At 53.0% G+C, this 24,699-nt stretch overlaps 2 protein-coding genes across 2 annotated transcripts in view; one reads left to right on the top strand and one right to left on the bottom strand.

The window, feature by feature from the left end:
- THRA (thyroid hormone receptor alpha) overlaps nucleotides 1-1,978 on the top strand; it is a 38,472-nt gene extending 36,494 nt beyond the window's left edge. The window contains exon 10 of the transcript XR_013406735.1: nucleotides 1,132-1,978. The gene's annotated coding sequence lies outside the window, so the exon portion shown is untranslated. The remainder of the gene's footprint in view (nucleotides 1-1,131) is intronic.
- On the bottom strand, nucleotides 905-9,020 carry NR1D1 (nuclear receptor subfamily 1 group D member 1). Its single transcript, XM_015119573.3, has 8 exons — nucleotides 8,495-9,020; nucleotides 5,489-5,824; nucleotides 5,114-5,202; nucleotides 4,866-5,010; nucleotides 3,866-4,509; nucleotides 3,375-3,560; nucleotides 2,023-2,233; nucleotides 905-1,394 (listed from the first exon to the last, which is right to left on the bottom strand). The coding sequence occupies exons 1-8, from the start codon at nucleotides 8,523-8,525 to the stop codon at nucleotides 1,195-1,197; spliced, it is 1,842 nt and encodes a 613-aa protein (XP_014975059.2). The 5' UTR covers nucleotides 8,526-9,020; the 3' UTR covers nucleotides 905-1,194.
- Between the last annotated feature and the right edge of the window lie 15,679 nt (nucleotides 9,021-24,699).

Genomic DNA, 24,699 nt, shown 5'->3' on the forward strand with positions numbered 1-24,699 from the left:
GACAGGGCCCTCTCCTGGGGGCCATTGGTGCTAATGAGGGGGATGGCCTTGATGTGGGTGCTCAGCATGCCTCCCCCAGTATTGGCCCGGGGCACTAGGGCAGGCAGGGTGGAGCAGCAGGTGCAGTATCGGTGGGAGGACGGGTTGCTGGGAATAGGACGAGGGGGCCAGGCCAGGACAAGGGGGTGCCAGAGCCATGACCACTACCCCGCCCCCACCACCCGCCTCTCCATCTCAGTATTGCCCCTCCCATCACTCATAACACACATACCTCATCCAGCCTCCTCCCTGCTCAGACTTGGGGAGGGTGGGGGAGGAGCTCCTGCCCCTTCTCCTGGTGGCGGGTCTGCAGAGCTGGGAGAGGGCAGGGCGTGTGACAGAGACACCGTCCATAAGGAGGACAGTAACTCCTGCCCTGGGAACTCCTGGGCAGCGGGGAGGGGGACACTGCCCAGAGGCGCTACTGAATGTATGAGAAGCTGGTGCTGGGCTGGGGGGAGGGGAGTTGTGGCCAGACACAGGGAAGGAGGTAGGTCTCTTCCCCAGGGAGGGGTGGGACCGGCAGGGGTGACTAGAGGGGCTCCTACTCCTGCCCCACATTGACAATCAGTATGTCTGTTATGTGCGATTTTTCACCCCGTTGTGTTTTGGGTCAGGATTTTAAAGAAAGATATTTTTATGGTAATTGTTGCTCGTCTATTTTACTATATATTTATGTAATAAATATATGATGAAAATAACCCCCTTGGGCACCCCCCTTAGACTTGTGTGCTGTTTCCCTATATCCTCCCATCTGCTGGCAGAGTACCCACCCCACAAACTGACCAGATGGAGAGGTGGCCCCCCCAGCCTTGGCAGTATTTCCACCCCACCCCCCAAACGAGCACACACCACAGAAGCCAGCTCAGCTGTGAACTCTTGGATTTGAGACAGGAACAGAACAAATCAGGGGGCCAGGGGAGGGCTGTGGGGGAGAGAGAGTGGTTTAAATAGGGGAGGGGGGGAAGTTCGGTGATGGGGGAGGGAGGCAGGTATTTACAAGAAGGCTCAGGGGGCCAGAGGCTCATCTTGGAATATTTTATAACAATATAAATAAGATTCTGGTTTGCTTTTCCTTTTCGTCTCGTAAAGGAGAGAGAAGTGCAGAGTTCGATTCTGTACAAGGGGGCAGCGGCAGAAGGCCGGCCGGGCGGGTCACTGGGCGTCCACCCGGAAGGACAGCAGCTTCTCGGAATGCATGTTGTTCAGGGTCCGCAGGTCCGGCAGCTTGAGCAGCAGCTTGGTGAAGCGGGAAGTCTCCAAGGGCCGGTTCTTCAGCACCAGAGCCCGAAGAGCCCGCAGCAGCGTCTCCTGGAGCTGCTCCACCGAAGCGGAATTCTCCATGCCCGAGCGGTCTGTGGGGAAGACGACAGCAGTGAGGCGGACTCCCCGAGCTCCTCTGAGGAGGAACCGGAGGTCTGCGAGGACCTGGCAGGCAATGCAGCCTCTCCCTGAAGCCCCCCCCCGAGGGCCGATGGGTAAGGAGAAGGAGTGCCGTACCTTCTCACAGGCCTCTGCCCCGAGAGCAGATGCCTGAAAGCTGGGAGCGTGGGCTCAGCAGGGCTGGTCACCTCCCATCCTGTAAGACCACCTTCCCTTCCTCAACAGGCCGAACGTGGCCAGGCTCCCTTGCTTTTTGCTGTGTAGTTCCCTCTGCCTGGGATGCCCTTCCCCCTTTCTCTGCCTGGCAACATCTTACTTGTCCTTTGAGGCCCCAACTCAAGTGTCACCTCCTTCCCCAGCTCCCCCAGGCAGAAATAGTTGTCTGTGCTTCCTTGGTTCATGCTTCTACTGTGACACTTATCTCACTGTTTTATAATTAGTCGGGCATGAGTCTGTTTCCCAAGCTAGACTGTGTCTGAATCATGTCTGTATCCCCAGTGCCCAGTGCAGGGCCTGGCATAGAATAGGTACTCCATAAAAGGTGTGTTGAATTGAACTGCGTCTGCCTCCTCCCCCGGGTCAGGCAAGAGCCTGACCTACCTGCAGAGACAAGCACCACCGCGGTGAAGAGGCCCAGCTCCTCCTCGGTAAGCGCCAGGGAGTTGAGCTTCTCGCTGAAGTCGAACATGGCATTGAGCAGGTCTCCCATGCCCATGGCACCAAGCTCCTGCAGGCTGTAGGTGGTGCGGCTTAGAAACATCACTGTCTGGTCCTTGACGTTAAACAATGATGCAAAGCGCACCATCAGCACCTAGAGGGGGAGTGGGAACAGTCAACCTGGGTGGGGTGGGAGGAGCACTGACCAAATCGCCCCTGTAGTTTGCCAAAGGGTTTAGTGGTGCTGCCTTCGATTTCTCAGTACAGTGGGGGTTGTTTCTGAATGGGCAATGAGGGAGCCCAGGTGGAAGGATGGCTTTGGGATCCAATAAGCCTGAATCTGAGTGTCAGCTTTGTTATTACCTGTGACCTTGGGCAAGGCATTCACCAAAGTTAACTTGCTTTTGTCTAGAATGGGGGCAACAGTGTACCCAAGGCATTATTTCAGTGTAATGGGTTGTGATTAAATTCCAGCTGAGATGACAGAAGTCCCAGCCATCCAGAGACAGCAGCAGGAGCAGCTCAGCCCCTTCCACCAATCAGAGGCTATAAGGACAAAGATACTGGGTTCTAAAACCTTTCAGAGGTCCTGCCCACCCCAGACACCAAGGCCTTCTGCTGGATCCTTCCCAAAGTCAAAACAGGAAGTGGGCCAGGCGCGGTGGCTCAAGCCTGTAATCCCAGCACTTTGGGAGGCCGAGATGGGCAGATCACGAGGTCAGGAGATCGAGACCATCCTGGCAAACACGGTGAAACCCCGTCTCTACTAAATAGTACAAAAAAACTAGCTGGGCGAGGTGGCGGGTGCCTGTAGTCCCAGCTACTCGGGAGGCTGAGGCAGGAGAATGGCGTGAACCCGGGAGGCAGAGCTTGCAGTGAGCTGAGATCCGGCCACTGCACTCCAGCCTGGGCGACAGAGCGAGACTCCGTCTCAAAAAAAAAAAAACAAAAACAAAAACAGGAAGTGGCTGGGTACAGCAGCTCATGCCTGTAATCCCAATACTTTGGAAGTCCAAGGCGGGTGGATCACCTGGGGTCAGGAGTTCGAGACCAGCCTGGCCAACATGGCGAAACCCTGTCTCTACTAAAAATGTAAAAATTAGCCAAGTGTGGTGGCGGGCACCTGTAATCCCAGCTACTCGGGAGGCTGAGGTAGGAGAATCGCTTGAACCCAGGAGTTGGAGGTTGCAGTGAGTGGAGGTCGCACCATTCCACTCCAGCCTGGGCAATGAGCGAAACTCTGTCTCAAAAAAACAACCAACCAAAAAAAACAGGAAGCATAAATGGTCACTCACCTCAAAAGTGCCAGCCTTAAGCAGGGTGACTTGGTCGTGCTGAGAAAGGTCACGGAAGCCTGGGATGTGCTTGGCAAACTCTACCACCTCCCGCACAGCGGGCGTGAAGCTCATGGAGAAATCTTCCCAGATCTCCTGCACCGTTCGTCCACTGCGTCCATGCGGGTACATGTTCATAGGACATGCCTGGGGGAGAAAAAGATTGAGGGACGCGAGTGTCAGCCAGGCTGGGTCAGATGGACGCCCCAAGCAGAGCTGGACCCCAGATTCTGCCTGGGCTAGAGGCTGTGGCCCTGGAGGATGGGTCTTTCAGATAAAGTAGCAATTAGGGATTCCCAGGCAGAGCCCAGACTGCAAGGCAAGACATTCTCTCCTGGGAAGAGGCTATCCCCACCTTCAGCCTCCAGGAGCCCCCAGCTGCCTTCCACTAAGTCCATTCTGCCAAGCCCCCCCGACCTTCTTAACGCACCCGCCCGCCCCCACGCCCTTACCAGCAGAACATTCTTGGAGTTACCCTGCCGGGGATTGTTGGCAGGTGCCTTGCTTTCTGGGGCTGCATACACGTGGGTGGGGCATAGACGGTGCCCGTTGCTGTTGGACTGGTGGCAGCTGTGGTGTGCAGGGCCGGGAGGCCAGGTGGGAGGGTAGGAGGAGGGGGCCTGGCGCAGACCATTTAGGGCCTCGTTATGACGCTGGGCAGCCAAGGTGTTGTTGTCATTGGGGGCAGGTGGGCAGCCCTGATTTTCCCAGCGATGCGGGGTGGTAGCTGGAGGGCTACCTGATGCATGGTTGGCATTAAAGTTGCCAGGTGAGCTGCCCAGCTTGTCATGGGCGTAGGTGAAGATCTCTCGATGGGCCCGGGCCACCTGGGATATCACATCCTCCACTGTGGGCTCGGGGCTTGGGGATCTGGGAGGCGTCAGCTGTTGTGGGAACTGGGAGAAGCCCACCAGGGGTGAGGGAACTGGAGCAGGGGGTGGCGAGGGGCCCATGGAGCCTGGGGTGGGGTGCTGGGTGGGTGAAGTCTCCAGCAGGCACTGGCTGCTCAACTGGTTGTTGGCCAGGTTCATGGCACTCTGCATCTCAGCAAGCATCCGCTGCTTCTCTCGTTTGGGGATGCGCCCAAAACGCACAGCTGCAACAGGATGAGAACAGCGTCAGGAAGTTCTCAGCCACACTCACGTGCTTCTCTTCCTTCCTTCCTCCTGAAAGGGCAAGGCTCTGAAGGCTTGGGGTTTCACATCAAAACTAAAACCAGCAAGGCCACGCCCATCAAGGGGGTTTCCCTAGGAGGGATCGTTGGTAGGAGGTGACCCGAGGGACCAATGGGATAGAAGTGTATGTTGACCCAAGCAGATGAAGGATGGACATCCCCTGTGCAAATGTGATTCACAGTATGATGTGTCTCCATTTGTGACTTTTTTAAAGGGAAAGATTAATTCAGAAACTTTGGGCGGAAAAAAGGGGGCGGATGTGGGGATGCTGCCTCACCGTCTCGAGACATGCCCACGGAGAGACACTTCTTGAAGCGACATTGCTGGCAGCGGTTGCGATTGATGCGGACAATGGAGCAATTCTCATTCTTCAGACACCTTTTGTACTGGATATTCTGCTGGATGCTCCGACGGAAAAAGCCCTGGAGGGCAGGGGCGGTTAGTGACCACCTCCGTCATGGCTGGGCCTCTGTGTCCAGGGGGAGGGGGCCACCTGCCCCTGCCCTTACCCCCAGTCCGCCTCACCTTGCAGCCCTCACAGGCGTGCACACCATAGTGGAAGCCCGAGGCAACGTCCCCACACACTTTACACAGTAACACCATGCCGTTCAACTCTGTGAAAGAGACAGGCAGCAGGTGAGCAGGAGAGGCCAGGCTGAGTGGCCAGAGGTGTGGAAGGCTTTCTGGGCTGGAGATCCAGGGAGGGAAAAGCTAAGGAGGAACTCCAGTGTTGAGGGGCACTGGAGTGACAAGACTGGGCTGAAGAGGGGCTGGTGCCACTCTAGGAGAAATCCCTGAAGCCAGAATAGGCCCTGGCGAGACTGGTGTCACATAAAAACCCATTCCCAATCTGGCCCTGGCCTGCTTCCCTTCCCCCGAATCAGCTGGAAAAGTACTCACTGGTGATGTTGCTGCTGCTCTTGCTGGGGGACACTCGGCTGCTGTCCTCCATGGCCACTTGTAGACTCCCTGGGGGGCTCCCATTATAGAAAGAGGAGGATGACGACGAGGAAGATGAGGAAGAAGGGGAGCCATCATCACTCAGGCTGGCTGCAGTGCTCCCAAAGGAGCGAGCTGGGTCTTGAGTGAGGGAGCCAGTGGGGGACGGTGGGAAGTACGTGGGACAGCCTTGCGTCAGGGACTGGAAGCTGCCATTGGAGTTGTCACTATAGAGGGATTCAGGGCTGGTGCGGCTCGGGGAGGAGCCACTGGAGCCAATGTAGGTGATGACGCCACCTGGAGGGAGAACAAAAGGGAAGGGGGTGTCAGCCGCCATGTCTCTGGACCTAGGGTGCCACTGTGCTCATCGCCACCTGTCTGCCCAAAACACTGCTGGCCACTCAGTTCACCGTGTGGAGACCCTAATCTTGGAGTTAATAAGCAATTCCCCAACACACAGTAGACATGGCATGGCCAAGCAACACCCACAACCCTTTGCAGGACACGTTCAAGCTTCTGCTTTGAATGTGAGGCGTGACTCCTGTGGCATCTCGCATATGTGCCCCCTTCCCTATATGCCTTCCTTGGGAATATCGACTGCAACTAATGACTTAGTTGTCAATTGAAGATTGGGGGATGGGCAGCTGAGCGCCATTCAAAGTGCCCAGTCCTCCAAAAACAAAAACCCAGCTGCTGATTTTAATACTGAGACCATTCCAGGAATGAAACCATGGACCATGGGGAGATAGCTAGCTAATAGTAGAAAGAATACAAATCTTACAAAAGTAAGACAATCACATTCCCCCCAGTCTGGGAGATATATTCTCTGAAGGAACTGAAGGGAAGGAATCTGCCCGCCTGGTTCCCCTGGCCTCTAAGAGAGTGAGCCACAGTGGACTCTATCTCTGTGTCCAGAAAGGACTTCGCGGTGCGAGTTGCAGGAGGTGGAAATACAAACTGTACAAACTGTCCAGCCTAGGGCTCTAAAATTCCCCCTTCAGATCTCAGCCTGGTAACAATGACCTTGGCTCTGGCCACTCAGGGACTTTGACCCTCTGGTTACATTGCCAACGAGGTGGCTGTGCTCCCGTGGTATTAGCAGGAGAAAAAGGTGACCTGCCTGCCACACCTCTGCCAAGCACCTAGACTGGCCTGCCACAGGCGGGGTGGGAGAAGGGAGGATCCCAGGACACGTGTGAGCTGACACATGCCATGCCACTGTGTCTGCAGAGGCACATGTCTTGCTCACCCACTGACACACACTAAACTGGGCAGGGCGGCCCTAAAATAGCTCAAGGTTGGTCAGGGTGAACCCAGCTCCTTGGAAAATAGTTGCACAACAGATCAGCTCCCACGGTTTCAGGGCTAAGGTGGGGGATGGAATCATTAGGTGGCGGTAAATGAAGTTGACCTAGTTCACCCATCCACCCGTCCCCCAAAAGAGAGTGAGACCTTCATGCAGAGGCTTCCAACGTGGAAGTGAGGAGCACACTCAAAAGTGTCTAGGTCCAGGTCTAGACCCATCACTACCAACTTATTTTGTGACCTAGAGAACATCAACTCCCCTCTTTGGGTCTCAGTTTTCCTTTTCGTGAGAAAAAAGGACAATATCATTTCAGCTATGAGTGTGCGGTGCAGTTGCTTTGGGGAGCCCTTTGTAGGCATACTGCAGCTTGTTTGGTGGAGATGGGGGTAAGACAGTGCTCGCAGAACTAAGGAAAGAGAAGCTTGGAGAACAGAGAATTTGGAATGTGGGGAAGCTGAGTCTAAATGAAGTGCAGTGAGGTAGGTGCAAATAAGAGTGAAGGCGAAAGGAGCGACAAGGGTGGTTAGGGGTGAGGTCTCTTTAGGGAATGTAAAACAGAAGGCCATGAGAGGTCAGAGATGGCTCCATGTTACTTTGTTTTGGTGATGAGGAGGAGGGGGCCGGGCAGGCGGACCGGAAAAGGAGGCAGGCGGGGGCGGTGAGTCAGCCCAGCTTCACCCAGATCTCGGCGGGGCGGGGCAGGGCGGGAGCTGGGCCCTCAGCCGGCCTCACGTCCCCGCTCCACGTGTGCCTCTCGCACGTGGCTCCCCAACGAGGAACCCCGGAACTCGAGGCCCCGCCCTCCTTGCTTCCCGTCAATCGAGAGCAGTAGCCCCACCTCCTCCCCGCCTCTCCCCGGCGACCGGGTCGTGGGCTGGACCCGGAACGCTAGCAGGACTAGGACAACCTAGGGGAGGGGAGAAGGGAACACGCGTTGCCGGGGTGACTGGGGGGGCGGAGCTCATTATGTAACGAGGCCGGGAGGCAACAACCAATGGGGTGGCGGCCACGGCTTCTGCTGAATGAAAACAAACGCAGCACGTGGGCCCGGCTCTAGAGCCATGTGAGCCCTCCCGGTGGCCGGGGCCCTGTAGGTGCCCTCCCTCGGGCCGGGCACCACGCTCTGGACTCCTCAAGTGTCGCTCCCTCCTGTCACTGAGGATTCCCCAGTGAGATCCGAACGATTCTCCCAGCCCCTCCTTCCCTGAGCCCCGAGCCACTGCTTCTCAGATTCCCTCGCGCCTGCAGGAACTAGAGGAGGGGGAAGACAGGAGGGGAGGAGGTCCGTTTTCTGAGGCCAGGCATACCACAGCTGCAGGTAGTGGGCAGATGGGGCCGTTTCGGGGCACTGTTCCAAAGCTCCCAGTGCCCCTAAATTTTTCGCTTCACCACCCATACCTCCTCTCCATTTCCACCCGCCCCGGGATTCAAGGCTCAAGGGAGCTTTGGGACTCTGAGGGGTGGTGATGGGGCGTTTCTGAGAGTATTCCCAGCCCGAACAAGTCACTCTGGAAATCCCACATTAAAGCCCCGCAGCATGTTAGCAAATCTCCGGGCCAAGGGACTCCCCGGTCCCTTACAAAGTTCCTCTTGTTATAAGGCGTAAATGGAGGTGGGAATACAGTGACAGGAAAAAGATGATAGTAAAGGAATCTCAGTACCTGTGTTGTTGTTGGAGTCCAGGGTCGTCATGTCTTCACTGGCTGAGAGCGGTCATGCAAACTGGACCTTGACTCAAACTAGAGGTTGCGATCACCGCTGTTGCCCCCTGGGCACTGGCTAAGGGCGGGGAGAGGACCCCGCGACTCACGATCAGGATCCGAAGCACCCTGCAGCAAGGTCTTGGGGTGGCCGGACTGCAGCCCTGGAGAAGGGTTGGACGTTGAGGCAACGGAGTTCTGCTTTGCATGGGAAGAGCAAAGAGAGTGTGTAGGGGGAATTAGCCTGCAGTAATTCTGGCTAGAAGGTAGCAAGGAGCGTCGGGTCTCTGCAGCGTACGGGGTGCCTCTGCCTGCCGACTCCGCAGCGCTGCGGGGTAGCGAATCTGGAGCTCCCAGTGCACAAGTCCCAGAGAGAGAGAGGTTGCAACCAGGAAGTAAGTAGGTGATGGGGAGAAACGGGGCACCGAGTCGCAAAGAGGCGAGACGTGTGCCCTGCTACGTTCCCTCGGCAGTAATATTTCACTCTGCCAATCTCAGCCGCCTTTTGCCCGAGCCTTTCCCTGGGACAGAGGGCTCTGCGCAGGCGCCAACAGCCCAGGGTTCCCGGGCCGCACGCGGCACTGGAGCAGGTACCATGTGATCCCAGGGAGCGCCTCGTGCCCCAGTGACACACTTTTCCAACAGCCGGCACGTTGAGCTCTGTGCGCCTGCGCAACGACGAGACTGTCGGGATTTGTAGTCCACTGACAAAGTGGGCGGACTGCGTGCCTTTCCTCTTTCTGCCTGGCAAAGCGCTTACCGGGACCTGGGAGGAGCTGAGAGTGGGGTGGGGTGCGCTGAAGAGTCAGGGTGGCGTGTTTAGAAAGCCTGTATGGCAGGGGCATGTGAATTTCTGGGGAGGGACTGGCAAGCTTGGCTGCTCTCTGGGAGATCAAAGCTAAGACGCCCTTTCTGCAAACCTTGCAAACGTGAGGGCTTCACGTGATTGCGGGACTGACCTCGTCCTGAGGTTACTGGTGACCGGGAGAGAGACAAGCCAGGGAGGGAGATTTCCCTGGAGTCAGGAGCTTAGGCTGCCCTCTGCTTAGGGGCAAAGTCCAGAGAAGGAAAGGAAATGTGACCCCCTTTCCCTTCTACTCGTCCTAGAGAGAACACCTCCAGGGGAAGGAGTTGCCACAGAGGTAGGGATGTCTGTAGGGACTCCCTGTTTGCTTGTATGACACCATTCCACCCACTCCAGTTGACTTTGGGGTGAGTCATTTCCCTTTGTCTGGGAAATAAAAAGGACAACAGAGGGGAACTAATAGTGAAAGTGCTTTGAGATCCTAAAGTAATGAGCAAGATGTGAGGCAGGGGGTGGGGGCAGAGTGACACCCTTGCCCCTCGGTGCTGGAGGGTAGAATATGAATTCCACAGAAGATTACTACTCAGAGGGGAACATGTAGATCATCTTAAGTCTCCCTCTTTTTACTATTGGGGAACAGGAGGCTTAGGAGAAGTGACTGGCCCAAGGTCAGACGTCCATTGCTAGTTTCATCTGCCCACCTCCAACAGGGAGGTGGTAGATGAACAAGTGAAATACTGAACAGGGGTTAGAAACAGCCAGCATTGCTGGGCGTGGTGGCTTATGGCTGTAATCGCAGCACTTTGGGAGGCTGAGGCGGGTGGATCACTTGAGGTCAGGAGTTCAAAACCAGCCTGACCAACATGGTGAAACTCCGTCTCTACTAAAAATACAAAAATTAGGCAGATGTGGTGGTAGGCACCTGTAATCCCAGCTAGTTAGGAGGCTGAGGCAGGAGAATCCCTAGAACCCGGGAGGCGGAGGTTGCAGTGAGACGAGATTGCCATTGCACTCCATTGCACTCCAGCCTGGGGGACAGAGTGAGACTCTGTCTCAAAAAAAAACAAACAAACAAAAAAAAAAACCGGCATTTCCCTTCAGAGCAGCTGTCCCATGAGTAATAACAGATCTCAAGTAGAGGAGATCTATCATGTTAGAGGGCTTGGGACATGGAGCGGATGGAAACTTCTTCAGGCAGTGAAGGGAGAGGGAGCCTGAGCCACCTGCTGCTCCTGCTAACTTCTTCCCCAGGCCCAGTGCTTCTAGGGAGGTTTTTCTTCATCTAGAAAGTCCTTCTCTACAGGCAGCCCCTGGGATGGTATTGATGGATGCCTGGGAAACATGAAAGTCACCAAAAAGGTAGAGAAAAAGAATATGGGAGGCCAGGGGTAGTGGCTCACACCTATAATCCCAGGATTTTGGGAGGCTGAAGTGGGCAGATCACCTGAGATCAGGAGTTTGAGACCAGCCTGGCCAACACGGTGAAACCCCATCTCTACTAAAAATACAAAAATACTAGCCGGGCATGGTGGCGGGCGCCTATAATCCCAGCTACTTGGGAGGCTGAGGCAGGAGAATCACTTGAACCCAGGAGATGGAGGTTGCAGAGGGTTGAGATCGTGCCACTGCACTCCAACCTGGGCAACAGAGTGAAAGTCCATCTCAAAAAAAAAAAAAAAGGTCAAGTGCAGTGGTGGCTCACGCCTGTAATCCCAGCACTTTGGGAGGCCGAGGCGGGTGGATCACCCGTGGTCAGGAGTTTGAGACCAGCCTGGCCAACATGGAGAAACCCTGTCTCTACTAGAAATACAAAAATTAGCTGGGCGTGGTGGTGCATGCCTGTAGTCCCAGCTACTCGGGAGGCTGAGGCAGGAGAATCGCTTGAACCTGGGAGGCGGAGGTTGCAGTGAGCTGAGATTGCGCCAATGCACTCCAGCCTGGGCAACAAGACCGAAATTCCATTTAAAAAAAAAAAAAAAAAGATGAAGAATATGGACACAGGAGTAAACAGGGTAGTGAGGACAGTGAGTTTGACCGCAGGAGCTTGACCACTCACCCTATGACTCCTTGTAGAAGATGAGCTTCCTAGAATGGGCTAGGCTTTAGCTTTGTTCCCCTGCTCCCAAGAAAAGTGGGGAGAGAGGGCAGTGGGCTCTTCTCTGACCCTTTGGCCCAGAGTTGGGAAGCTGCAGCAGAGCATGGGAGAGACTGGGAGGGGCTAAAACAAACAAGGAAAGAGGCTTTTCAGGAAAACTTGGTTCTGAGCTCAGCCTCCACCCCCTCTCCCTCTGCCCTCTGGGCTCTGGAGGGAAAGCTAGGAGGTAAGTTGCCATGTCCTGCTCCTGCCTGCTCTCTGTCACCTTGACTCCAAGTCAGAGCCAGGGCCAGAGCCTAGGTGTCTGTCAGGACTGGACTCAAAATCAGGACCCCTGGCGTGCATCTAGCTCCCCACAGCCCAGCACCACCACTAGCACCCTCCCTTTACTTGCCGTGGGTCCTCCCCAAGGCCCACAGCTCTATTGCTGCTGTGGTGGTCCTGCCCACTCCCTGTATACTTGCTGGGTGTTTGTTCCTCTAGGAGGGGGAGCCGGGGTAGGTCAAGACTCCTTCCCCGCTGCAACCAGTGAGAAGCAGGAGGGAGCAGAGATAGAGAGAGCTGAAATTCAGTCAGCCTGACACTCCTCTTGGCAAAACCTGGGTGGTTCTGCAGTCTGTGTGTGGTGTGAAGGCAGAGGCTGGGAGGGAGGGGGCACAGGAGAGGGGTTACCCCCTGCTCCTTCCTTTGCATTTCTTAAAGGGCCCCTCCTTTTTTCCCTGACAAATAAGTAATTCGGGTGTCTTTCTTCTACAGCTGGTGAGAGGAATACAGAATGAAAAGGCAGTGTTCTCCCTTGGCTCCAGAAGCTTCTAGTCAGTCTGTGCCTGCTTCTTTCTCTGTCAGCAGCTGCTGGGAGAAGGGCAGAAACTATGTGACCCAAAGCCACCAAAGGGAGGGGGGAAAGGCTGGGTTGTCTGGTTCTGGGGGATCCGGAGTAGAATCTTGGCTTCTCTTTGACCTCAGCCTTGACCGTAAGACCTTAAGATCTTAAGACAACAGGTGCATCTCAACACAACCTATTCCCCTGCCCCTCCAGCTGGACATTGCTGTTTACTTCTTTTTTTTTTTTTTGAGACAGTCCCACTCTATCACCGAGGCTGGAGTGCAGTGGCTCACTGCAACCTCCACCTTCTGGGTTCAAGCCATTCTCCTGTCTCAGTGTCCCAAGTTGCTGGGACTACAGGCACACGCCACAACGCCTGGCTATTTTTAAAATATTTTTAGTAGAGATGGGGTTTCACCATATTAGTCAGGCTAGTCTCAAACTCCTGACCTCAGGTGATCCACCTGCCTCAGCCTCCCAAAGTGCTGGGATTACAGGCGTAAGCCACCACGCCCGGCCTGCTGTTCACTTCTACACACACACACACGTACATACACACATACACATATACCATTTCTCCCATAGCCCAGTTCAACTCAAGAAAGGACTGAACTCTTCATAAATAGTACTCAGATTGGATCCAGGTAGAATAGCATATTCACAATCTGGTACAGCAAGGCACTGCCCTGGTTCTGCATACACTTCCACTTGGATTCCCGAGTCTGGGATTCTGGGGACGAACCTTCCCATTAAGGGCCGTGTTGGATCCTGCCTGTGTGTTTCCAAATATGTCTTTAATTTTCCTTGATTTCTTTGGACTTCAGAGGACAGCAGACACAGAGGAGAAGAAGGAAAGGTATTTAGAACACTAAGCTCTGGTCAGTTATGTATTTGTGCGTGTGTGTGTGTGATTGTATGACTGTGAGTGAGACTGCATGTGTGTAAGTGTGAATGCTGTGAGTGTGTATGGGTGTGCGTGTTTGATCTGAGATCTCTTCTCCCTGTCAGAAGGTTGTTCTGGGTAACAGGGCAACACCCAGTGCAAATTCTGGGTGGCCTAAATCTTGGGCCAACTGCTTGACTGACTGACTGACTGACTGAGGGTGGATCCTTGCTGGAAACAGGTCAGGCTTCTGTAGGTGCCTTCCCATCCCCCTCCTTTCTCACCAAGGAACCATTGCCCAGAGTAGAAACCTGTCTGCCCAGGTGATGCAAACCTGGTATAGAAATGCTGGGGATGCCCCTGAATCAGGGAACCAACCATGTGCCTGGGAAAGGCTCACTTCCTGCCCTCCTAAATCGTTTTCCTTGTCTCTAAAAGGCCAGCTGTCTTTCTCTACCCCACTCAAAGCCTGGATGTTTTGGGGAGAACTTTAAGAACATGCCACAGGAAGGACAGAGTCTGAGCTAACTTGCTTCTCTGTGTGGTGGGGGGAGGGGGATGGAGAAAGAAAGGGCGAGGCACGAGCCAGGGCTGGGTTCCATGGATGTGTTTTGCCTCAGATTCTATCTTTACCTCACTACTGCTTTTTCCAAGGAAAGGAAACCATAAATATGTATTAAGTACCAACCGTATGCCAGGCACTGTGCAAAGTGCTTTATACACATTATCTCATTTAATATTCACAACAACCCTATGCTGTAGATCTCATTCTTATTTTAGAGATGGGGAAACTGAGACTTACAGAAGTTTATTAACTTGCCTAGGGTGCCAGAAGGTCTAAGTGATTAGTCTGGAAGTTGTAATTTGCATAGCACTTAAGACTGAAAAGATGTCACATCAAAGAATGATAGCGCTGATGGAAATTATTGGGGGGGGGGCTAAAGCCCCCTCCAGCTATCTCTTGGAACTACCACTGTCAGTGTCACAATGAAAATGGCAATGCTGGGGATTCAATCCCAGTCCTGAAGATAAAACTCTTTCTACTAGCAAGACTGCCCCTCCTAGAGGGAGAGATTACTGCCACCCTAGGGGAATGTCTGAGCAGCAAATTCATCCTGGTGTTTCCCAAGCAATGGTGATGTTTGGAAGTGGGATATATCACCAAGAACAGAAGCCTGAAGCACCCCCTTGTTCCTGTCCCGGGGAGTACCTTGGCTTTCCAAAATCTCTCTTTTAACCCCAGGCACATTTCCTCTTCCCCTAAACTCTTCCCACTCCCCGTCCTACATTTCCCTCATCTGGTTCTAAAAGTAGAAGGGGCAGGAACAGGGTGCACAAACCAGACTGCTACAGAGGTGACTAACAGAAGCAGGCATCTGAACTCTGTTCTTGACCCAAACTCTCGGGATTTGGGGTCTGCTGCTGGTGGTGAAGAGAGTGGGGCAAGTTAGGTCAGGGCCCTCTAAAGTCCCATGGTGCTTCCTTCCAGGAGCTGTATTAAGAAGATTGGTTGGCCGGGCGCGGTGGCTCAAGCCTGTAATCCCAGCACTTTGGGAGGCCAAGACGGGCGGATCACGAGGTCAGGAGATCGAGACCATCCTGGCTAACACGGTGAAACCCCGTCTCTACCAAAAAATACAAAAAAAAAAAAAAAAAACTAGCCAGGCGAGGTGGCGGCGCCTGTAGTCCCAGCTACTCGGGAGGCTGAGGCAGGAGAATGGCGTGAACCCGGGAGGCGGAGCTTGCAGTGAGCCGGATCTCGGCCACTGCACTCCAGCCCGGGCAGCAGAGCGAGACTCCGTCTCAAAAAAAAAAAAAAAAGAAGATTGGTTGAGGGAGTGTATGGAAGGCCACCAAGGACCGACAAAAGTTGTGTCCAAAGCCTTAAGGAAACAGCATCCCACTTCCCCATTTACCTGCTTTGAGGAACATGTACCTCTAAAACCAGCCCTTCCGAAAACCACTGTCCTGCACCAATGCTTCTTCAGCAGATGCTTTGAAGAATCTGAAGGAGGGTGCCCCCTCTCTGAGCCCAGGATCTCACCCACATCACAGGATCCTGGAGGAGGCATGGATTGTCCTTGGCAGTGGAGACTAAGCCCCAGATGACCCTTTTTCTGGCATCCAGTACATGCTATGCTAAGGCCTCCTGTCCAATCTTTGCCATGCTGCTGGAGCCACTGTGGTGTCATCTTCCAGGCCCCTGCACCTGCCCATTGGCTGCTCTTGAGCCTCTGTAGAACTCAGATGCAAGGAGAATGTGGGGGAGGCGGGGGCAAGGGAGAGGGGGTGCTCTGCATCTGCTTCCATCTCCACCCTTTATCCCAAGCTCCATCTCAAACCCTTTGCTTATCCGGTGTCTCCATTCTTTGGGTCTCTGCAAATCGCCATGCAGCTGCCTGGGGAGGCCAGAGGCTCATGACAGTCCTCGTGAGCAGGATGGACCTCTGAGGAGCTGTGGCCTGGGCAGGCATTAGGGGCCTTGTGTAGTTTCTGGGAGGCTTACATAAACACTGGCTGGGATGGGGAGGAAAGGGGGGTTGCAATGGGCTGCCCAGGGAAAAAAGCAACCCCCGCCCCGCCAGCTCAGCCTGAGTGGAAAGAAGGAACAAGGCTTACTTTCCCTCCTCCCACTCCTCTCCCCTGGTCTGCAGCTGTTAGTCAGGGCTGGAAAGACTGCGGTATCTTGGGGGAGGGGGGGCAGGAGAAGGAGAGAGAGAGGATGCGTCTTCACAAATTTGGGATCCCTCCTCCTCTTCTAAATTGGGGGGAGGGCGAGTGGGGAAGAAGCAATTTGCCAAAGAGATTTTCAATGCCGCAGGAAGGAGCTTTGGCTCATTAGAATGCGCAGTTTGCACCCTGAAAAAAAAAAATCTGTGCTGGTTGCAAAAATGCAGACGTGTGTAGGGGCCCAGCGGAGATTAAAAAAAAAAAAAAAAAAAAGCGCTAGCTCTGCAATGCAGGATCTGCGAAGTTTTGGTGCGATGAGGAAATGTGGGTCGTGTTCATTTCATTTGCTTGTTCCTGCTAACCTACTGTCCCCCTGACTCTAGCATAGTCTCATATCCCAGCAAGAGGCACTGCGGCTTAGAAATGGGGTCACGAGTAGGGGGCAGGAGCAGAGGGCCAGAAGCGGGGGTCTGCGGTTAGAGTGCCCAGAGAAGGACCAGTGGGGTTTAGAGGGCCAGGCAGAGGGAAGGGGACACTTCAATGAGGGATGGAGGCTGAATTTGCCTTTTGCACTCACATTTGTTCTCCAGCTGCACAGGGGTTAGTGGGAAAACCCTTCTAGACTTCCTCCAGCCCTCTGCTCTTCCCTATCCCCAAGCAGCAGAGGGACTTTCCCTTTCCGGTCCACTAACCTCACAGAACACTGTTACAGAACCTTTGCTTCATGTCCCCAAACACACAAATCCCTGAACTGTCCTTGTTCTAATCCTGGAGTGGGCACTTGCGTGTGTGTGTGGCATCCTCCTTCCTAGAAAGAGGGGACAGGGTAGCCTCATTTGGGGAGCCCGGGCTACAGGGAAGCCAACTCTTGGCTCTGGGCTGACATCAGCTCATCACCATGAGGGCTGGGGTGGGCTGTGCTGTGTTCTTGGCTTGGGAAGGTCCTTTGTTCTTTTGAGGCTTAGGGTTCTGGGTTGTGAAAACCCCAAGGGGCTGCCTGGGAGGAAAATACGCTTGGGAAGACCACGTTTCTTTTCTGGGTGTTTGCTCCCCTGGTGGCTCAGGAGAGACAAAAGGAGACAGAAGCAGGATAAAGCGCAAGGAGACAAGAAGGGAGCCCCGCGCGCTTTCCCTCCTTCCTCATCTTGCCTCCGGTTTCTTTGGCCCATGGAGGAAAGGGCCCAGTGTGTTTGTGCCGGCTCGAGGCTCACGCGGGCTGCTGGGGTCACATGGCCCGGGCATGTGCAGCCTGCTCCATTTCTACCACAACAACTCGCTCATAAACAGCCCGGCTGCTGCGGCGGTGGCGGTGGAGACATGTGCAAGCGAGGGGGTGGGGCACGTGGCCCTGCCCGAGCCAAGGGAAGGCGCTCGCTCAGCACTGCCTCCACCCCTCCCCAGCGCTGGCGCTGCCTCGTCACAGGAAATTCCTAGTGCTCCTGTTGCTGCTGCAAAACATGTTTTGGGGAAGTGACTTTCAATAAGGATGGAATCAATGGACTATTTAAAAAGAGACAGAATGGATAATCAGAGACCGACTTATGCTTGCCCTTACCCTCTCTAAGATGTCTGTACTGGTTAGGGTGGTACCAATTCCTTCCTCCTATATAAAATTGGAACCATGTAATCCCAGCACTTTGGGAGGCCAAGGTGGGCGAATCATTTGAGATCAGTTCGAGACCAGCCTGGCCAACATGGTGAAACCCTGTTTCTACTAAAAATACAAAAAAATTAGCCAGGCGTGGCGGCGAGTGCCTGTAATCCCAGCTACCTGGGAGGCTGAGGCATGAGAATCACTTGAACCCGGGAGGCAGAGGTTGTAGTGAGCTGAGATCACGCCACTGCACTCCAGCCTGGGCAACAGATCGAGGCCCTGTCTCAAAAAAAAAAAAAAAAAAAAAGGAACCAATCAGGTCCTCATGGTAAACACTGGGGTGAGGGGCTGGGGTTCTCTAAGGGAGTGGTTCTCAAGATAAGCAGAGGGATCGGGGTCACCTGGGGAACATGTTAGAAATGCAAATTCCCAGGCCCCATCCCAGGCTGATTGAATCAGAAGCTCTGGGAGCAAAGCCCAGCAATCTGAGTTTTAATAAGGCCCTCGGGATTCTGGGAAGCCTGAGACCCCTGCTCTAGGTCTTTGGTCCCTAGCAATCAGTCCTCTAGGAGAATCTAGCCCAAGATCTGGGGACATGTCAGCTGGGCGTGGTGGCTCATCCCTGTAATCCCAGCACTTTGGGAGGCTGAGGTGGGTGGATTACTTGAGGCCAGGCGTTGGAGACCAGCCTGGTCAACATGGTGAAACCCCGTGTCCACAAAAAAATACAAAAATTAGCCGGGTGTGGTGTGTGCCTGTAATCCCAGCTACTCAGGAGGCTGAGGCAGGAGAATTCCTTGAACTGGGAGGTGGAGGTTACCGTGAGCCAAGATCGCACACTGCACTCCAGCGTGGGCGACAGTGAGATCCTGTCTCAAAAAAAAAATCTGGGGTTATGTCTACCTTCCCCCTTTGTGCTGCTTCATTTCAAAGTCCAGCCACAGGGCATATTCAGATTTCGTTTGATTCAGCGTGAAAAGCATTTATTGAGTGCCTCCTGTGTGCAGATTCTGGAAATGCGGGCAAATGATACAACAGTAGTAGGCTAATGAGTAGCTGAGATCTCAAAGAGGAGTGGAAGGTACTGGGTGAGGGAAGAATGAAAGAAATAAAAGGTTAGAATTTTATTTGTTTGGCCGGGCGCGGTGGCTCACGCCTGTAATCCCAGCACTTTGGGAGGCCGAGGCGGGCGGATCACAAGGTCAGGAGATCGAGACCACGGTGAAACCCCGTCTCTACTAAAAATACAAAAAATTAGCCGGGCGCGGTTGTGGGCGCCTGTAGTCCCAGCTACTCGGGAGGCTGAGGCAGGAGAATGGCGTGAACCCGGGAGGCGGAGCTTGCAGTGAGCCGAGATCGCGCCACTGCACTCCAGCCTGGGCGACAGAGCGAGACTCCGTCTCAAAAAAAAAAAAAAAAAAAAAAGAATTTTATTTGTTTATCCTTTGTCCATCTTACCTACTTCCTGTCCCAAGGCTCCTATTAGAACAAATGATTGTGGCTTAAATTGTTTTGAGGCTGGAGGTAGAAATTAAGCCTTTATCTATTTTGCTGGCCATGGGGACCCCAAGTTAGTTACAGTGATAGGCTCTTGACTTCCATGAGTAACTAAAAGAATATGAGGACCACACACACAGGCACACACAAACACTCACTCCTTGAGATCTTGGATGCCAGGGTAGGGATACCAAGGGAAGGAATGAGGTCCCAGAAGTTTGGAAGTTCCCTGGGTAAAATGAGTTTAGCAGATAACAAGCAGGAAAAGTCTTTCAATAGGGGAGGGCGGGGTCATCCCTGGCCTACTCCACCTTCCTGAGACCCAGAAACTGTGGCCAGAGGAAACAAAGGATCCCTAAGGCAAATCACAAAAGCTCCTGAGAATGAAACCTGAGCCTGGAAAGAGAGTAGAGAATGAGGGACGGACACCAGATCCAGAGGGTTCCCTTACACAGGCAAATGGGGGTTAGGAGATTGGGGGGGATGGGAGCCATGCCCAGCCCCTCTCTTCGGGCCTTCTCTCCATCACAGGCAGTTCTCAGGAACAGAACTCCTGTTACTGTTTCAGTCTGAGCAGCTGACTCCTGGCCTCTCCCTGCTTCATTTTTTGAGGAATAAGCTTTTCTCTGATTCTCCCAGAGCCCTTTCTTTTGCTTCTCTGCAAGGCTTTCTCTCTGTGCCTGAAAGGCTCTGGGCTCAAGGAGCAGACAGCCCTGCAGGCTCAGCTGCACTGACCTACATTGGCTCTCCCCTAGGCCCTGGGTGCGGGGGCTGAGGTTTCAAGATAGGAACCTGGGAATCTGGCACAGGTCTACATATGATGACATCAGGCAGACAGGCTGCAAAAGTGGCATTGAGGGACTGGGCCCTGAGGCAGGGGATGCCACAGGACTATGTTCTCACTGTCGTTTTAGGGCTTTTTGTGGACTAGAGCTCAGAAGACTCCCATCTCCGAAATGCAAAAACACCTGAGCAGTGACCCCCTGGAGAGGAGCCGGTGGTCCCTGACAGGCGCAGTCTCTATTAATGAGATTTGGGAGTGGTTTCTGCCTGCTCCGTGTTCTTGCTGAACCTACGCTGTCTGCTGCAGGGGACTGGAAAGATGATGTGGAAGAGTGAGTTCAGATTTCAGCTAATTTATTTCAGGAAATGAAGGCTGTGTAAAGGTCAGATATGGAGAAATCCACTTACTGCCAGGCTTAACTATATAGAGACCCTGTACCTCTTTAGACTCAAGGGTTCTGAGAAGGATCCAGAAGGAACCCCCAATATTAATTACCATTTACAAAGTCCTTACCTCAGGACCCTGGCAACTGAATCCCTCCTTCCAGCTACCGGCCCTCTGGAACAGAGAAGGCAGCTTCTGGAATAGGTGCCTTCCCTCTCCCACTATAAGCCAACAGTGTTTCGGATGACCACTGCTTCCAGATTGTGTGATTTGCCCTGGCAAGGAAATCCTATTGTGGGGGGAGGAAATGAGGCAGTGGTGACACAAAGTGATGGATGAGCCTTTTGCTTAGCAGAGAGGCAGAGAAAGCCGGCAGGCCGTGCAGAACTGAGTGGCTCTTGGGTCCAAAGGGCTTCCCCTTGGCCAAGCCCCACCCCAAAGCCCAGGAAGTTCACAGCTTGGCGCCCAGCCAAGGCAAAAACATTCCTCAGGACTCTGACAGGCTGGGGGATGGTTCCCACCATGAGGATGGGGGAGGGGAAGGAAACACGCGGGGGAGGAAATGACCACAGAGAAGTGGGTAAGGGTAGGAGGTGGGGAGTGAGTTCTCAGTGCCTTTTAGAGAGAAAGGTTGAGGCTGGAGGCCTTCTCATTGGCTTGTGACAGGCTTGCAACTTCAAAGCAAATGACTCCTGGGTCACCCCTCTGCTCAGGGTCATCCCTGATGACCCAAGGTGTCCTCTGGAGGCTTGTTAACTCAATCTCCCTCCTTACTCTGGGGCTGTGGTTGAGCTTGGGAGCCCCTGAGTGGCTAAAAGCTGGAATTGCAGTTGTGCTGGGGGAGGAGCCCATCAGGTCTCCCTCTGCCTCTCCACCTCCGCCCCTCCCTTTCCCTCTCCCTAAGCCCAGGACTCTGGAAATAGCACCTGGTAATGGGAGCGCTGACAGATGCTGAGTTATAGGAGAGCAAATGTCCTGGCTAGAGTCCTCAACATTCTAGTTTGATCACTTTTGGGCTGTTTCCCTTGAAAACAGGTGCCCCACCAAGGACTGAAAAACTACCTATTGGGTACTATGCTCACTACCTGGGTGACAGGTTCAATCATACCCCAAACTTCACCATTACACAATATGCCCTTGTAACCAACCTGCATATGTACCTCCTGAATCTAAAATAAAAGTTGAAATTAACACACACACACAGAGAAAAATAGGTGCCCCCGGACTCCTTCCATTGTCTTCCACAAATTACTGTTTAACATGCTCCTGGGTAGTGTGCTTCCTGGCTACAATGAGATCCCCCTCCTAAGGCTCCCAGGCTTGTAGCTTCTGGACCATCGACTATTCATGACCCCTGTGACCTTGGAGGGAGAAATGGCCCCACAGTAATTCTGATTTTAAATTTACCCCTCCCTACCTGCACTACTTAGTCCTACTCTTCCTTCTCTGAGCCTTGCCCACAACTCCTCCCCAAGTCAGCCTCCAACTTTAAACGTTCCCTCACCCCCAGTTCCCTACCCAATCCCCCAATCCCACATCTCCTGTAAGGGATAGGAGTGAGGTGAGAAATGGACAAAGCTTAGAATTTTTTTCCAAGGAAACTAGTTCCCTCTGCGTGACTTCCTTTGACCTATTTTCTAACTTTCCCTGGTTAGCCCCCTTGTTCCATGTACCAAGGCTTCCCACTGGACTAATTTTTGCTGCCCCGCCCTTCTCCTCCTTCCTCCAACATGATCTCCTGGGGCTCTTCCCATCCAGGGAAAATGTTCCCCAGTGCTGGAGAGGGGAAGATTCCATTTTGGAAACTGTCAGCTTGAGAAGTCAGGGCTCATAAAGAGACAACTAGAGTGTTGCTGGGGAAGGGGGTGGTAGTAGTGAGCAAAAAGCAGCTCACCCACCCAGAGGAGGCCCAGTTCCCATCACCCAGCCCATAATTAGGGCATTCTTGGCTCTTGTCTGGAATGGGAGGATCTGAGTGCTCTGCCAACATCATGAAGAACTCTAGGGGAAATGGAGTTGGAGTAGAGGTAACCAACTTTGCAGCTGGAAATTAAAACTTTATCCAACTCCACCCCGAAGTAGTTTTATTTGATGACATCCTTCTCTTGCGTTTGTCTAATCGTTTGATTGTGTAATCCTTAGTTATTAGCCAGGGAGCTATGTAGATACGAAATCATTTTAAGCAGAGGCAGCTGCATTCCCCTATTGTACTTGAGCCCTCATCAGCTTTCCTCCCCTCAAGCTGCTGCCCCACATTCACCCTGAAGGGGGCACTTTTGTTCAGTCGTTAGTTGGTGCCAGCTGAAAGAGAGTTCCAGGAAGGAAACATAACAATTGGTCACATGTTGGGGGTGAGGGTTCTCGCAGGGGCTGCTGGGACAGGGAAGGGAGGTCCACGTGGAGTGGGCGGAACACGCTGAAAGTTTTGGCGGGGCTAGCAGAGGGAGAAAAATACCCAAATTTGAGTTGTGATTTTTAATGCGGGGGGGGCGGGAAGGAGGGTGTGTCCTACCCTCTGAGAGGCCCCCGCAGAGGGGAGCAGGAGAGCAGCACACTAGCATCCTGCTCGAGGAAGCCTGTAGCAGGGCACGGTTTCTGCCAGAAAGAGCTGAGCCAGGCCGGGCTGCAGAGCGGGAAGCCTCTGTGGCTCCACGCTTGTTTCCCATCCCCCGTCCTCCCAGAGAAGGCAGAGGTGGTCTCTCCAACCGTGGTGTGCTTTCGGTGCCACAGGACTGGGCTAATACCAGCCACGCAACTCCAGTCTCCACCTTTCTGAGAGCTTCAGGAAACTGCCCAGATGAGTCCACTTTCCCTGGGGAGTGGCCAAAACAAGTCTCCTCTTTTTACTACCTAGTTCTGCCCCGCTGTTAGCTGAAAAACGTAGCTTTATACAGTCATAAAGCTGCAAGGGACCTTAAAGATGATTTATTTCCATTTTATTTTTTGGTCTGGGAAAACCAAGCCCAGTCAAGTGAAAAGGCTTGCTGCATCCTCTTTCCACAACATAGGCATTCCCTTCAAAGAATGTAGGTCCTAGAAATGGAATTCTGCCATTCTATAATCCTTAGAGGGATGGTGAAAGTATTGGCTTTAACTCTTTCCATACCCTTAGGCAGAAGGCAAAAAGAATGGTCATTATCTCATTAGGGACAGAATTGCTTAGGGAGGCCTGACACAGTGGCTCAATCCGGACATGGTGACTGTAATCCCAGCACTTTGGGAGGCTGAGGTGGGTGGATCACCTGAGGTCAGGAGTTTGAGACCAGCCTGGCCAACATGGTGAAACCCCGTCTCTACTAAAAATACAAAAACTAGCTGGGCATGGTGGCGGGCGCCTGTAATCCCAGCTACTCGGGAGGCTGAGGCAGAAAATAATTGCTTGAACCCAGGAGGTGGAGGTTGCAGCGAGCCGAGATTGCACCACTGCACTCCAACCTGGGTGACAGAACAAGGTTTCGTCTCAAAAAAAAAAAAAAACAAAAAAAAAAAAAAACAAAAAAAACCAAGAAAGGAATTTAAAAAAAAGACTTAAGGACTTGATTTATGGTCCTAAACACAGTTTTCCTAGGCTCCCTCACAGCTGGCAACTCCACTTTGCCCGTCTTGGCTGTTGAGAGTTCCCTTCTTTATATTTCTTAGTTCAAGGATTACCACAGCTTAAAACCTAATGGTTTGGAAGCAAGAATTCCTTTTCCTTCGTAGAAGACCTTCTCTTCTCAGGTTTCAGTTTTCTGGTGGTTTAGCCAGGTCATCCTATGTATTGAGATCAAGATCAGACCTCCAATCCAAAAATTCCAGCCTTGGTTTTGGTGGGGAAAAGCATGTTTACTTAGTCTGGAGCAGTGAAATCCTAGACTTTGGATTTCAGAGCTGTAAAGTTTCCAGAAGGAAAAAAAAAAAAAAAGGTGGGACCAGGCACAGTGGCTCATGCCTGTAGTCCCAGCACTTTGGGAGGCCAAGGTGGATGGATCATTTGAGCCCAGGAGTTTGAGACCAGCCTGGGCAACATGGTGAAGCCCCATGTCTACAAAATGTAAAAATTAGCCAGGCATGGTGGTGCATACCTGTAGTCCCAGTGACTCAGGAGGCTGAGGCAGGAGTATCACTTGAGCCTGGAAGTTCGAGGCTGCAGTTCAGTATGATAATGACTGTGAAGAGCTACTGGACTCCAGCCTGGGCAACACAGCCAGACCCCGTTTAAAAAAAACAAGTCAGCCAACCCCAGTTGTAGAGTACCAAGTAGTGGTTCTCAAACTTGAAGTACATCAGAATCACCTGAAGGGCTTGTTAAAACACCACTTGCTGCATCTCACCCCACAGTTTCTTATTCATTAGATCTAGGGTGGGAAGCCAAGAATTTGCATATCTAACAAGTTTCCAGGTGATACTGAAAGTGCTGGCCTGGAACCACAGTTGGGCTAGCGAGGAAGAAAACAGGTAATTTATTCATGGAATTGCCATCTAGTTAGTCTTAGAAATTTGATAGTAAAGCCCTCCTTCTCCCTCACCCCCTTTCAATTGATCAACAAATGCTGCAAATTAGTAATAATGTGATAACTACATTATCAAGCATTACTAGGTGCCACATGCTATGATAAACATTTTACATGGATTATCTCATTTAATCC

This window comes from Macaca mulatta, chromosome 16, assembly GCF_049350105.2.
Source record: "Macaca mulatta isolate MMU2019108-1 chromosome 16, T2T-MMU8v2.0, whole genome shotgun sequence".
Classification (NCBI taxonomy): domain Eukaryota; kingdom Metazoa; phylum Chordata; class Mammalia; order Primates; family Cercopithecidae; genus Macaca; species Macaca mulatta.